The 15,280-nt window shown below is 41.7% G+C and overlaps 1 protein-coding gene across 1 annotated transcript in view; it reads right to left on the bottom strand.

Annotated features, from left to right (window-relative positions):
* Window positions 1-922: 922 nt before the first annotated feature.
* SCGN (secretagogin, EF-hand calcium binding protein) overlaps window positions 923-15,280 on the bottom strand; it is a 51,342-nt gene continuing 36,984 nt past the window's right edge. Inside the window, exons 7-11 of the mRNA XM_019523884.1 lie at window positions 6,745-6,800; window positions 5,317-5,362; window positions 5,161-5,220; window positions 4,572-4,640; window positions 923-1,583 (exon numbers count right to left, since the gene is read on the bottom strand). Of these exons, the coding sequence (XP_019379429.1) occupies window positions 1,455-1,583; window positions 4,572-4,640; window positions 5,161-5,220; window positions 5,317-5,362; window positions 6,745-6,800 (360 nt within the window). The 3' untranslated portion in view covers window positions 923-1,454. The remainder of the gene's footprint in view (window positions 1,584-4,571; window positions 4,641-5,160; window positions 5,221-5,316; window positions 5,363-6,744; window positions 6,801-15,280) is intronic.

Below are 15,280 nucleotides of genomic sequence, written 5' to 3'. Positions count from 1 at the left end.
AGAGCAAAGTACTATTATGTTTCAGCAGGATGGGCCTAGCAAAGAGATTTAGAGGGTTTGGCAGATGCAGATGTTTTCTTTTTCCATTTGTACTCAGTATAAATATATTAATCTAAACCTTTGCTTCAGGTGCATGTGGTGGGTTAATGTTGCCTGTCTACTTAGTTCCTATCCAGACCAACTCTAGCAAATGAAGCTGAGTTGGCAAAGAGGGAGTTGTAATTTTGACCTACTGATTTAAAAAAATCTAAAATTATGGGGAAATTGTGCACAAAGCCATATTACTAAGGTTTGTGTTAATAGAAGGATTAGGGCCCTAAGTGAAGCTATTTTGTCCACCTTTATGTTTCATCCTTATGTGTCTAAATGGCACTTAAGCAGCTGTGTGACTGCTGTTTTTAGCACTTCTACATAGTATGGTTTTTGTTTCCACCTGCAGTGAAACAGGATTGCCCTGTGCATGTACTTGCTACGTGTGAAATAGAAGAGATGAAGGGCTCTCTCCTTTTAGCCTAACAACTTCGAAATGAGAGTGGGCACAGCTTGGTAGTTAAAGAATTTTACTTGAAGGAAGAAGGAAATATATAGTTAAAAGTCCTCTGGGTGAGCAGGGGCCTAGAACTTACACAGTGTTCTATATGAACCAAAGACATTATAAATAGCCATAGTGAAGCCTACTGAGCTACCCAGAAGGAAAATGCAGGGCATGCCTGGTATGTGGAATCAACAGTATACGTAAGTATCAGATATTGCGGTTATCTGAAGATATTGCAGTGGCTAATTTGGCTTGACAAGTTCACACGTGCACTTGCCCCTCAAAGTGTGAGATGATAAATGTTCATACTACGCACTATCAACTTGTGATAGAACAGCCATGTCTTGTGTATGGCTTTCCAAAAATAATTCATAAGCACCTGCTGCATTTCCTTAATTGTGGTTTTTATTCTTGCACAAATAAACTGTCATCCATCCAATATTATAATGTCATATGCACAAATAAAGCACAATGCTTATGTTTAGAAATGCAATGATTTCACATTGAAGGCAATCATCAAAAGGACTTGATAGCTATGGTATGACAGTACTGATATTACATGTTAAGGAAAGACTTTTCCTGTTCTAGAGAACTGACTGACAATATTTTAGTAGTAGATCAGCCCCCATTTTTGATAAGCTGTGGATACAGATATCATTAATAAAAATGCAGAAACCCCACAAATGAATGCTTCTGTGAGCAACAGAAATCTAATTAGTAAATTAAAAGGCCTTTTTTGCATTCCCCAGTTGTTGTATCATCATGCAGATGCATTTTTATTCCATCGATGGGGTGCCATTACCTTCCACATTCAGCAGTATAACACAGATTTTTAGCACAGCACTGAAACAGTTCTACCAGTAGCAGCAGGTTCGTACAAAGGAAAACTTTGCAAACAAGAGATGAAATGCATTCAAATTTACGGGTTCATCTTAAGCCCAAGACACAAAGCTAGTTCAGATTTTTGAATTTTTCCATCCTTGTTCACGTCACAATGATGAAGCAGAATCTGGCGGAATTTATCCAGATCCACACCACTAATGCTGGGCTGGAGACAAAAGAAAGAATCAGTCATCAGGAAGTATCCCAGTCATCATTTTTCCAACCTCATATGGCAGTGGTAATTCTAGACTGACTAAAGAATGCAAAGGAGGAAATACCAAGCAGGCAGGCCACATAAACCCAAGTGAAATAGGGAGAAAGGTAGATGTATGCCTCTTCATAAGAAGATAGGTTTAATAAGGTTTATGGGATGTCTAAATGACTGCAAGGAAGTCTTAACATGATTTCTGTATTTGGCTAAGGGAGAAACAACTGAACTAGGCTGGGACTAGACCTCCTAACCCATGGCCCTATCCTTTAAACCTGCTTCCTCTCACAAACTTGCTACATGTTGATAATGTGTAGATTGTCACTATTCTCTAAGATAATAATGTGGTCCAGTCTTGTGCTTTAAAACACAAGAAATACCACAGGCACATGAATGTATATTTCTATTAGGGAGGTGGAGACCAACTATTTCCTGAGCCCATGGAGGACAGTACTAAAAGCAATGGCCTCAAACTGCAGCAAGGGAAATTTAGCTTGGAGATTAGGAAGAACTTTTTCATTATTAGGGTGGTTGAGCATTGGAACAGGCCATCTAGAGAGGTTGTGGAATCTCCAGCCCTAGAAATTTTCAAGAGTAGGTTAGACAGACACTTGATTGGGATGGTTTAGTCAGGGATGATCCTGCCTTGGGCTCTCCTAACCCTTCTTTCCTGTGGTGATATGATCTTGTTGTATTGTGTGAATGCTGTACACTTTCCTGGTATTGATATCTTTGGCTGCATATACACATGCTCAGGGGTGGTGGAGGGGCATTTTAATTAGAGCAGTTCCTGGACAACTACTGTATTTAAAATGACTCACAGTCACGTGTATTAAGCCCCACACATTTTAAAATGGCTGTGGGATGCTTTATCTAAACCTCATTCAACGAGGTTTAGATAAAGTGCCCCCCCAGCTATTTCAAAATGAGCAGGGGCTTAATACATGTGACGGTGAGGCAATGCTGGAGCATTCGAATTAGACACATACTAATTAGCACGTGACCAAATGTGTGTAGCCAGCCTCTAGTTCTTATATTTGCATAATAAGAACAGATTCAAGTTCAGAATGTGTTTTATTGAAAACATTATATTCATCAATGGTTATAAATAGGATGATGATGATGAAGAGGAAAAAATAATTCCTTTGGGGAAAGAATGGTTTCCCAATCACATTGCCAAATGTCTTTTTTTCTTTCTGGCTCCGTCATTATCATGGTTACTAAGGTCTGCAAGAGCCTTCTCAGGCAGCATGGTAAATGGGAAAAGCATGTTAGTGAAAGCTTATCCTCTCATCTATTAACAATTTACCAGAAAAATGTTCATTTATATATTTACATAGGGAAGCATTTTTTGCCAGGCCGTGGGTAGAGCTAGGATTTTGGAAAGGGGTTGTAGATGGCGTGGCACATTGTCACGTAACACAACACATATCTGTCTCCAGTTAAAGAAAAACTAGAAGCTTTACTAATATGGTAGAGGGCTAGCACTATATATTATTCAGTTTAATATCAAAGCAAAAAAATATGTAATTATTGGAATGTGCAGTAATTGGCTAGACCATATATATATATTAAAAAACCACAAAAAACAAGGCAAAAAATAGTCATATGTATTGTGTCATTAGTCCTGTAGTCATTATAGTTAAATGTACATCTCTTATTCAGATTCATAAAACAAAATCTACATTTATTGAGGGTCTTGACAGAGCCTCCAATACTTCACTGTCAGTCATTTCTATACCTGAGTTACTATTACCACACCTGAGTTAAAGTTTTAGTAAGAGCTAAAAACAGTCTGTAAAATAGGAGAGAGACATTACCAGAAATGGCTAACAGACCACAACATTGGAGAAGAACAGCTAATTTGAAATACCAAAACATCAAGACCATTAAAAAGAATAAAAGATCATTAACACCTGTGGAGTGGAGAGAGATTAGCAGGAATCAGGGAGAGGATAATGAGCCATGAAGTCATTTGACCAGGGAGTGAATTGCCTGACTAGAAATGCTGTTGCCCCTCCCAGGCAGTTGGTTTTAAAGTTTGGGTGGAGCAGGAATCAAAGGGGGGTTCAATTGCACCACTGCACCCTCCCCAGATATGCCCCTGTGCCAAACTAACTTATTTTTGCTGAGCGGCACTTACACAAGGTTAAAAGGTTGCATCCAGTTAACTGTGGAAGTGTGAAGTATGAGGAGAGGAGCAAATTGAGACTAGCTGGAGGTTCAGCGTATGGAAGAATAGAGCTTGATTTTCATGGGACCTTCAGTACCAGGACACCATGAACCTCACAGGCTTGGGCTGCTTTGTCCTCAAAATGGGGGGCAAAAGAAAGGACAGAATCAGATACTGCCCATGAAAGCTTTCCATTACAGCTCAGTTAATGAGCTCCAAGGTATGTACGTGCATATGTGTGTATAGGTATCTGCCAGAGACCAGCAGTATATCTTTAAGGGGGACAACTGAGGCAGCAGCCCCAGGTGCTGCATCTGTGAGGGGGCACAGAAATAGCCAGAGCTGAAGTGATGTCGCTTATGCTGCTGTGATCTCTGCTGTGGCAGCTAGCACTGCCCTGGGCATTGATAGCTGCCTCTGGCACAGAGCTGACCGACAATACCTCTGGGAAAGACTGCACTTTTAGTTTACGTTTGCTGAACTGTGCTGTCTGTCTAATTTAGGATAGAAACTATTATGGGCCTTTGTTAAGTAGAAAGCATTCGTTGTGTGAAATTGTTCCAGTCTGCATGTCAGACAAAGCTACCATGATGTAAGCCAATATCCAACAGTGTTTATACTCAGACCATGAAATTCATTTTTTTTCCTGTGACAACCTGAATTTGACTCCAGAGTTTCAGGCTTGGGAAATTACATTACTGCCTAAAAACATACACAACTCGTTTCCATTGAAAATGATGGAAAATGATAAAAGCAAAGAATTGTGAAGACACCTTGACAAGCTCCATCATATCTTTGACAAAGCCATCTACTTCTGGACCTTCAAGTGCTCCTGTTTTACTCTGAAAGACAGAGAAAACATCATATGCATTTCACTAAGAGAAAGTTCCCCTCAGGACTCCATGTTCCTGTCATCCCCCAGCCACCCAAGCCATCTGCCTGCAACTTTTCTTGTCCCCTCACAGGTGGGGACATCTTCAGTCACCTGTTTGGGACAACTTCTGGGGACTATCCTACTCAGTCTTCTGAAACTAGCCAATGACAACAAAAGGTAGCTCTCCAAGTGAGAGGAGGCAACCAGGGTATTTCTTTTGTGTGCTGTCCTATTGCTGCTGTACTGAATGAGGATATAGGGTGTCGCATTCTAGCTGATGGATTGAGACATGCAGGTGGTACCCAACTGCTCAAAGGGCACAGAGGTAAAACTACTGCTGTTTTTGTGATTCGGTAAGTATTGCTTCTCCTGAAGGAGGAGACTCCTGGCAGTGTAGTGCCTCCCATTACTGTGCTTCCATTATGTCTCAGTCTGGGTGTGCTTCATAATATATGTAATATAATCATGAATGACTATAGAGAACTTACAACATCATAGTGTGCAAAAATTTTCTCAAAATCTCTCTTCCTTTCTTCTGTACTACAAGCCTGAGTGGAAAATAAAAGATAATGGGTTGAAGTTAGGCCTGAATTACCTTTGCTGAAAGAAGCTGAATGAATGAATTGGAAAATAGTGCTACTTACATCCATTTTGAACTGAAGGAGGAAATTTTCCTGGAGCGCCAGAATCCTAAAGAGAGAGACAGAGAGAAATTATGACCTACTCAATTATTGTCTGCACACAAATGTTTAGTTCTGCTTGTCCATAAATCAAAAAGGACTGTAGATTATAGGCCTCTGAAGAAGAAAGTTATTGCAAGGGGTATTTTAAAGAAAGGTCTGTGGCTAATGTGAACATAATTCCTTCCCTCTAGTTGTTGGGAAGAGCTGTGCACATGCCTTCGATCACTGCTCTAAAAAATGTACGTCTTCATGCATCTGCCCATTACAGAACATTTCCAACAGTAATACCAGGTGAGGACATCTGTCTCCAAAGGGAGGTTAGTATCCAATTATTCCTCTGTAATTGGATTGTGCTGCTGAATTTAAAAAAATAGAAAATGTATCGTTATCTTATAGCTGAATTTAGTGGTTGTGAAAGTAAAGGACAAAATAATACTGGTTTGGACACTGACAGTGGGCAAATTTTCCCATGAAGGACCGATAAAAGCTTTTCTTTTTTTTGGCTGCTATTCAAGTCCTAAGTTTTTCCTGAACAGAGAATGCCAAATTGTGCCCCCACACAGAAAGTTTTGTGATGTGACCGATATTCACTCTAAGCAGAATTTAATCTACACAATTCACTTCATTATTAAGTACCAGATTATTCGTGTGCATTGTAAGGGGGCTACTTACTATGCTATGGTTAGAAAAAAAATTGTAACAGCAGCCTCTGTATGTTATTTTTCATTCTCTTTGTCTCCATATACATATTTAAGCACACAAGGATATGGAATATAAATTGGAGAGCACTGATGGATTCTGAGTTGGCATAGATAGGGATGAGGACAAAGCACAGCTGAATAAGCATGTATGAGAACTATGCCTTTCCTCATTCAGTTGTTTCTGGACATGCAGCCCAGAATCCTTTAGTGCAGTGAGTATCTCAATGTTTCTCAAAACTGTTAGGGCAGGACCTCATTTCAACAAGAAAAATACCATCACAAGCCAAACCCTATGTGCTTATTTGGTAAGTACAAGGCTGGTGAAAGTATGGAACACCATTTGGGCTTGTGACTCCTCATTTGAGAAATACTGCGTCAGTACTTTCCAGCAGCCACCATGTCACTGCCTTTGAATCTCCTCTACAGACAGAGTGTATAGATGAAGGGAAGAACAATCCTGACATAACTTAGAGCTCTTATTCACTAGGCATTTACTCAGATATTGTAGTAGTGGTGAACCAGACAGTAGAAATACTTAAGTCAAGAAGAAACTGATCTCACCTGAGTGGTAGGATTCAAACTCAGGCCTCCAGAGGTGGAAGGCTATTGCTTATAATCCACCCACTTGCTTATAATCCAGATCCACCTGCAGAAACTTATGAGCCATATCAGTACTATTAAAATCTACCTTGCCAGATCGTTCAGATCCAATCGTCCATCTTTATTTTTGTCAAAAATCTTCATCTAAAATCAGGAAGACAAAATCGCAATAAAATTGTACCACTGAGATCTCTGGTTAAGAAAATACAAGCACAGAATCACTGGCATATATTGCAGGCAACTCTATGTCCTTTCCAGCATAAGATAACCTCTCATGTCCTGATTTCATTATTGCCCTGTCAGTAGCTACGATTATGACATAACTCAGGCAAAACTGTCTCCCTTCAATACACAGAACTGTCAGCATTTAAAACTTAGTTGGAGCAAAGTCTGAAGTCAGAAAGAACCTGTTTTACTTAGAAAGTTTCAGACTGCCGGTATCATGGAGTTAATCCATATAAGTACAAGAGATATCTCTTGCTTAATATATTTTGATTGCTGCTTCCCAGTGACTCACCCCAGCTTTCCTTTACTTATTATTTATTTATTTTTCCTGTATGAGGCACAGATAAGAGGTGATCACTTAAGCGAGAAGCAAAGAGATTTGATGGATTGTAGGTATGAATAATTCATGGCAATTGTCATAGAAAAAAACTGATGCCACTTTTTACTGCATGAAAGATCTAATATTTTATGGAGATGAGTTGCTGGTCTCTTTTAGACATTCTGCATTGGGATATTCTTATTCAGTAATATTTATTTCATGAACCTTATTCCTCCAGTGATTATAAGTTTACTAAAAAAAAAATCAGTATACAAAATGAGTTTCCGAGTACTCGAAAACTTGAGAATAGGAGGTATAGTTACCCTATTTAGACCCTCAACAATATGCTCAGAGTATCAAGCAGAGAGGACTAGTCATATGACATAGAACCAGGAACTATGTCCACAAAATACCTCCAGGGAAACCAACATTTTAAATATGTTCCAGAAATGAATTCAGAATTCAGTTCAAAGCCTGACATTTGTACAAAAAAGATGCCTCCTAAGAGTTCAGTAAAAGGTGACTCTAATTTGCTGTTGGTTGTGTGGAGAGAGAGAAGGGGCTGGCATTTTCTGAGAATCCTTCCTACAAATATGAAGTCTTACAGTCAGACACATCTCCAGTCTTGCAACACTTGAGGGAAGACAATTAAATCTCAGATATCATGAGTAGGGACCTACCTAAATTGCAGTTTTGCAGATTTTGCAGAAACCGTGAAAAACAGCGTTGTCCATGATTACTACAATTGCTGAGAAATTCAGCACTGGCTACAACTTCCCACAAAATCAACCAAGAAAAAAAATAGCAGTAGTGATGTAGACTGAGTGAAGGGGCCCTCCACCAATCAGTGGCGAGGAGCGGGACAAAAAAATGGTAGTGACATAGCCTGAGTGATGGCACCTTCCACCAATCAGCTCAAGGGGCAGGGCTACCAGGGTCCCTCTGCCAATCAGCAGTGAGGGGCAGGGCCACTGCAAAAATGCCTGTGAAATTGGCTGTGTGCACCATGAGCGGACTGAGAAAAACCCTGTGTCTCACTGTAACTTAGGTAGGTCCCTACCACTGGTAAACCTCTTTATTGGACTGGGTTTTGTTAAGAATCATGACACATTTAGTTAAACGAGTTCTTCTAAACAGTTTATAGCCAGTGTAGGAATATTTAAAGAATTCTTAGTATTGGCCAACCTTTGTTTCCATTGAAATTAACTGTGAAACTACCATTGATGAGTTAGACCAATACAGAGCTTTTTGAAAACTGCCACTCTTAAATGTAAAGTTCATATCTAATTGTGTACAATTATTCCTTCATTCCTGTTTCATAGCCTTATGCCCTGTGTGTACTCAGCTCAAAGGAAATGCATGGGGGATATAGGGGGCATGCGTCCCCCCTGAAATTGGCCCTCTCTGGCCAGGGAGTGGGGAGTGCCAGCCCATGCCCCCCCCCAGAAGTGCCAGCAGCACTTCTGGTTTTGCCTGTGGCACTTCCAGTTTGTTGGCAGATCCTTTGCGGTTGACGATTGGCTACTGGGGGTACTCCCCCGGTTGGCGATCAGCTGCTGATGCCCCCCCAGGGCCAGGAGGAACCAGTTTCCCATGACTCAGCTCATAGTTTGTAGAAGCAACAATAAACATGCTTTTTAAACTTTTCTTTAACCTGCAACTGGAAGAATGAGTAAAGCAGTTTAATGTAGCACAAAGTGCTGTTCTTACTCAACAAATTTCCCAGCTATACAGTTGGTCCAATAAAAGATATAAAAAATCCTTGCCTCTCAGACTCTTTTTATGTGCTCAGTCAGAGGTTATTCTGAAGGCAAGATAAAATATTTAATTCTCCCTCTAGAAGAAAATCACTGAGGGTAATATTTAAAAAATCTTATACAAGTTAATGGGATTTAGGCACCCAAAGTGCCAGAATCATTTTTGAAACTGGAATTCAGGCCTTTTTGAAAAATTTTATCCTCAACCCCTGGTTTCTGGAATATGGCTTAAGAGGTCTTAAGCCTTAGGTTATGTCTACCTGGTAAATATACCATAGCTTGTAGGTGTGCTCTCTGGGCTTTTTACTTTCTAAACTGGAAGGAGCATAAATGCATCTATTTAGCTATTGGGGTGGGCTAATTGGCACTTGCAGATGTAGCTACTCTGCCGGGAGTGGTGCAGTGCATTTGGAGGAGCTGCTGCTAACCATGGTAAATTTACTGAGTAGACACAACTTAACTGGGACAAGCACTATCTACATAAATAACACACATTTTCATAAAATAAACACCCACATAAGGCAAGAATGGTCAGTGTGTTCTAAAAGACACAAGGTCAAATTCCAGCCTGGTGTAACTTAATTGAATTTTCCCTGCTTCTGATAGCACAAAATGTGCTAAAGGCACCTTCCATATCTTTTCCTTGTGAAAAGATGTACTGTATTTCTCATTGCATTACTGTTCAGAGGCTTCAGGTTTTTAAATATGGTCCTAAATGCCACAGTCCTTGGAAAACAACAGGTGATGGGGGGGAATTTTTGTTTCTATGGCCATTAAATCTTTGGCTTTGGTATGAGATTGCAATAAAAATGATTTAATTACCAGCCATGATGGCAAATTTATGAGACACGATGCACAGCTAGCAACTTCAGAAATGGATAGAGGCCAACTACTTATTTTGCATAGGTCAAGTCAAGACATTCATTTCTTTTCCATTTCGACGTCTCCTGAAGTCTCATTTCCTTCCATAATTCCCTCTAGTAAAAAATAAACATCCGACTCTAGTCATTCCCTCCTCTGGGCTTTCAAATGTGTCTCATCCATGTGTCTGTCTTAATGGATAGAGCTCCAAAGTACAGACTGTCTATTGCGTGCACCACCAAACACATATCAGAAGGCAATGGCCCTTTTTCACTGCCACCAACATGGGATAGATTAGGACTGTTGATTTACAGTAGTAAGTATGCACCTCTCATTAGCAATCTAATTCAGTTCCTTATTCCTATAAGTTTGAATGTAATATTTAGCTTTTAGGGACTTTAAACCCTTTGTTTTCTAACTGATCAGTGTCGTTGTTGCCAGTTTTCTCATCTCCCTGCTTTCCCGTAGCTCTGCTTTTTCCAAACCAAGAGAGAATCTTCATGTTTTACAATTCAGCTCTGTTTGTTATAGTACATCTACATTAAACAAAATAGCCAAATACATTTAAACTTCCTCTCAATTCTGGTCAAGGAGGAAAAAGAATCCTGCTTCAAAGGGTCGGTTACTTTTTGGTAATAATGAATTTCATACGAAATATGAAAAACATGTATTCAAGACCAGAATACCTTTCAGTAAGTTAGTTCAGGTACCATATCTAATAAGATGGACATGATTCCAGTATTTGAACAAGCAGGCCCACTCTGTGCCATTGTTGTACAGTTACCACAGCAAATGCCCAGGGATACATTTATTAATTAAACTTGCAGATCTCAAATATGCAAGTGTTTGATTTAATCCGATAATTGTATATCCGTGTGCATACAAAGAATTGCAGCACACCCATATCCTGAATACATGGATATGTGGGAGGTTTAAGTACATATATTCAAAATGTTGTGGGCCTGATTTTAATTTAACTGATTTCCAAACACACCACACTGGCAGTGCAAAGATGCTTTTAGGTCGGTATTATTTACACCTACTTTCAGACTCATTTTAGCTGCTAGCATGGTATTCAGGGACTTATTGTAAATGAAGATAGGGTTCTGCACGCTTAAACGACATTTTTAAAAATAAAAATCTTTATTCTATTTTATATACCGTGTTTACCCAGATCCAAGACTTTGCCTTTAAGATGACTGCCCCAATAATTAGGTTCTGTGCATGGCAAAATATAAATTTGTTAGCATTTTCCATGTATAGAATCTAATTTGTGGAAAATCATCTTAAATTCATCCCCCTCAAGCCCCACCTGCTGTGGCAGAGAAAGCAGCGGTGGGGAGGCAAGGGGCCAGAACCCCATCCCTTGCTTTCCTGCCCCTTGTTCCCCTTGTGGCCCCCTGCTGCCTGCCCCCCATGCCTGTGCTTGCCTCACATTCCCTGCTTTCCCCACCTCTTACTTCCTCCTACAGCCTGCCTCCCTCTTGCTCCTCCTGCCTGTGCTTGCCCCTGTTCCCCAATTCCCTCCCCCACCCCCTTACCCTCTGCTGCAGCTTTGCTCCTCCAGAGTAGTCAATAGCAGTATGGCCCCAGCCCAGCCAGGCCCCTGCCTCCCCCACCCTATGCACCCCCTGAGCCTCACCTACTCCCCCATTCCCTGCCCCCCACTACCCCCTCACTTTTTATTGCACTGCTGCTCCCACCCTGAGGAAGCCCGCAGCAATCTGGCCCCAGCACAGTCTGGCTAGGGTAGAGTGGGGGCACCTCCTGGCCAGGCTGAAAGGACTGGAGCTGGAACAATAGGTAAGTGGGGGGGGGTAGCTGTGGTCAGGGGAGCAGGCACAGGCATGGTGGAGGACAAAGAGGGAGCAGGCTGCAGGTTTCCCCCCACCACAGTCTCCCTGACACTCATCCTGACCATGTGCTCCCCACTCCCCCACCCCTGGGGCCTGGGGCCAAAGCCAGAGCTGAGCTACTGCTTGCCCTGGTACTTCAATCCTAGATGAAGCTTTTTCCTCCTGATGCTGACTGCAGTGGGTGTGTGGGGGGGTGGTGGTTATGACCTTCTCTTGGATTTGAGCAAATATGGTAAAATTGTACAGTAGTTTTAATGCCAAGCTATACAACATTGCAAAGTGTTTGGGTAAATTCACTGTTGAAATTTTTAATGGAATTAGACCAGAGATGCTTCTAGACCAAGAGACCAAGTTAAAATAATCTTTTTTGAGGCAGCATGAGCTGGAATTGACTTTGCAAAATGTCATTTGTTACTCTTTTCTATAATGCAAAACAAAAACTATCATTGGCTTTTAATTCAAGTCCTCTATGCAGCAACAAAAAGGCCTGAACTTTCTCAGGCAGGTACTGTAGGGAAGGTTACTGGAAAATGAGAGTGGAAGAATAGCATAGGAGCATAAGCCTGTTTTAAAGTGAGTAACAGTGACATGGTTCTGTATTTGATTACGTCAGTAGTGTATGTAACTTGATTCACCAAAATTTGAACAGGTAATGAGCTTTCCCTCTACATGGAACAAAGCATTAGGGCAGGGAGCTAAATATAGGTTCTTGAACTGCAGGTTAATTACAGTCAGTGCTTTTATGAACAAGGTAATAATGGATGCAAGGGGTTTCTGAATGAGAAATAAAGACTTATACTCAGTCTTGCAATGATTGAGTCCATTGGCGATGCGTAGGGGGTGCACGAGGGTGCATATGCACCCCCTGAGATTGGCCATGCACTCCCTGGAAGCACCAGCCGCAAAACCAGAAGTGTACCTCTGGTTTTGCTGCTGGCTTGGTAATCAGCTGCTGGGGGATCCCCCCTTCCTGGCGAGCAATTGGCTGCTGGGGGACCACCCAGACTCGGGAGGTACCAGTTGCCCATGATTGAGTCCATCACTGTGACAGAAAAAAGTGTTTCAAGGAAGATAAAAGAGGAAGGATCAGGGAAAGTGCGGGTCCGTTACTGAATGGGGGAGACAACCTAGTGACAGAGGATGCAGAAAAGGCTGAAGTACTCAATGCCTTTTTCACCTCAGTCTTCACAGGCAAGGTCAGCTCCCAGACTACTGTACCTGGTTTAGGGAGGAGGTGAGCAGCCAACAGTGGCAAAAAAACAGGTTAGGGACTATTTAGAAAAAACGGACATATACAAGTCCATAAGGCCAGATGGGATGCACCCAAGGGTGCTGAGGGAGTTGGCTGATGTGATGCAGAGCTGCTGGCCATCATCTTTGAAAACTCATGACGATCAGGATAGGTCCTGGATGATTGGAAAAGAGCAAACATAGTGCCCATATTTAAGAAAGATAATAGAGAGAATCCAGGGTATTATAGACCAGTCAGCTACACCTCAGTCTCCGGAAAAATCACGGAGCAGATTATCAAAGAATCCATTTCTAAGCACTTGGAGAAGAACAAGGTGATTAGGACCAGTCAGCATGGATTCACCAAGGGGAAGTCATGCCTGACCAACCTTACTGCCTTCTATGATGAGATGACTGGCTCTGGATGCAGGAAGGCCAGTCACTGCAGTATACCTTGATTTCACCAAGGCTTTTGATACTGACTCCTACAACATTCTTGCAGGCCAGCTAAGGAAGTATGGGCTGGATGAATGGACTGTAAGGTGGATAGAAAACTGGCTGAAGCATCAGGCTCAGAGGGTAGTAATCAATGGCTTGATGTTTAGTTGGCAGCTGGTATCAAGTGGAGTGTTTTAGGGGTTGGTCCTGGGTCCAGTTTTGTTCAATATCTTCATCAATGACTTGTTTGTTAGAACAGCTGCACCAGGAGTCTCCCACAGACATCCTGCCCTGATAAGCACAATGAACTGTGCCTGCCTCTCCCCGACCGATCCAAATCTCCAAATCTCTCTGAATCTTTTCTGAATCAATTTGGAGACTCCGGATTTGATTTGGACCTTTTAATGGGTCTCCCGATTCGATTCAGATTCAGAGGTTTGGCTGCTGAACTGGGACGAATCTCCTCAAATTGAATCGGCTACCGAAGCTTCACATAGTCCTAGTTGCCAGGCCTACAGAAGAGGGACCACAGTGTGCAGGCTGGCAGTGGATTTTGTATTAGCGCAGTGAGAGCCCTGGGACCATACTGCAATCTCATGGCCTGCCCACAGCCTACAGGGATGATTTTTATCCTACAACCCTCAATTAATATCCCATAGAAATCTGGTTGTTGGGCCTTTGGGTGAGGAAGGTAAAACAATACTCTCAATGGAAATGACAGTTCTTACAAAGCAGAGAACCACAGAAACCAGAGATGGAAAGGCCAATGGGTTTGTTTCTTGTTAGCACAAAGCTGTGTCCTACAGTGGGCAGAATAGTCTCATCTTAAGAGTAACCATTTCTCTTGGGAAACCATTCCAAAGTCAAATAGGTCTCATCAACAAGGATTTCATCCTGTCATTCAGCCTAAATTCTCCTTTCCTTAATATCATTCGTTGTTACACCACTTTAACCTTAACTCTTTCTTTTTGTTCAGAAGGAGGCTGAGAACAAGCATTCTCCAGTTACATCTGGTTCTGATGTGAGCCACTCCAATGGAAGCTCTGGAAGATTTGATTTTAGTCACATTAGGTGCTCATACAAGTACAGAGAATGCATTTCTACCCCTAGGAATTCATCATTTTTCACATTCTTTAAGCCCCAGCTCAAAATCGACGGTCTTTTGAGGAAGAAGTAGAATATCCATTCCATAAGAGATCTTAAGGGTATTGTAAAGATCATATGAATATTGTGAAGAAACAGGACAGCCTGGTAATGCATAGCTACTAAGTAACATGCTCCATCGATGCTCCTCCTTGGAGAGAGAACAAATCCACACTACTGAGTCAGAGGTGTGAAAATGGAAAACAGCTCAAACTTGCAGCAAATATACATAGAGCAAAGGAACTGCCTTGTGCATTGTGTTTCACATGTAATCTGTGTCACTTAATGAGGTGGGTGGATAAAGATGAAGATGAGGCATGTGTTGTGTTCCTGGAAGGTGGCACTGGGACAGAAATAGAATTCGCAAGGCAAAGTAGGGTAGAATAATCTTCAGCAAAGCTACTGTGTTGTTAGCAGCTATCAAAACTCCTTGAGTGAAGGGCAAACCCTGGCAGCAGGCAACCTCTGGTCTATGAGACTTCCTTTCTGACATGGCACATGTCAGAACAGCATGGAGGGGCAAATGCACATATCGGAGATTGCAAAACACAGGTGGCTTACTGAGGAGGGCAATGGCTCCCACTTCCAAATCTAATCAGTTCCATCCTGCAACTGAAAAATGAAAAATGATTTGCTTGGGAGATGTTTGCTCCAAGGAAGAGTAAAGGGGTGGGGGGGAGACCAAGACCTTAGAGGTGAACAAGAAAATTGTATGTAAGTGACAAGCCAGGAGATATATGCTGCTGTTTCATAGTTTCATAGTTTCTAGGGTTGGAAGGGACCTGAGCAGATCAT

The sequence above is a fragment of the Gavialis gangeticus genome, unplaced genomic scaffold (genome assembly GCF_001723915.1).
Source record: "Gavialis gangeticus isolate Ggan-Ray unplaced genomic scaffold, GavGan_comp1, whole genome shotgun sequence".
Classification (NCBI taxonomy): Eukaryota; Metazoa; Chordata; order Crocodylia; family Gavialidae; genus Gavialis; species Gavialis gangeticus.
This window is presented reverse-complemented; position numbering and strand designations above follow the sequence as displayed.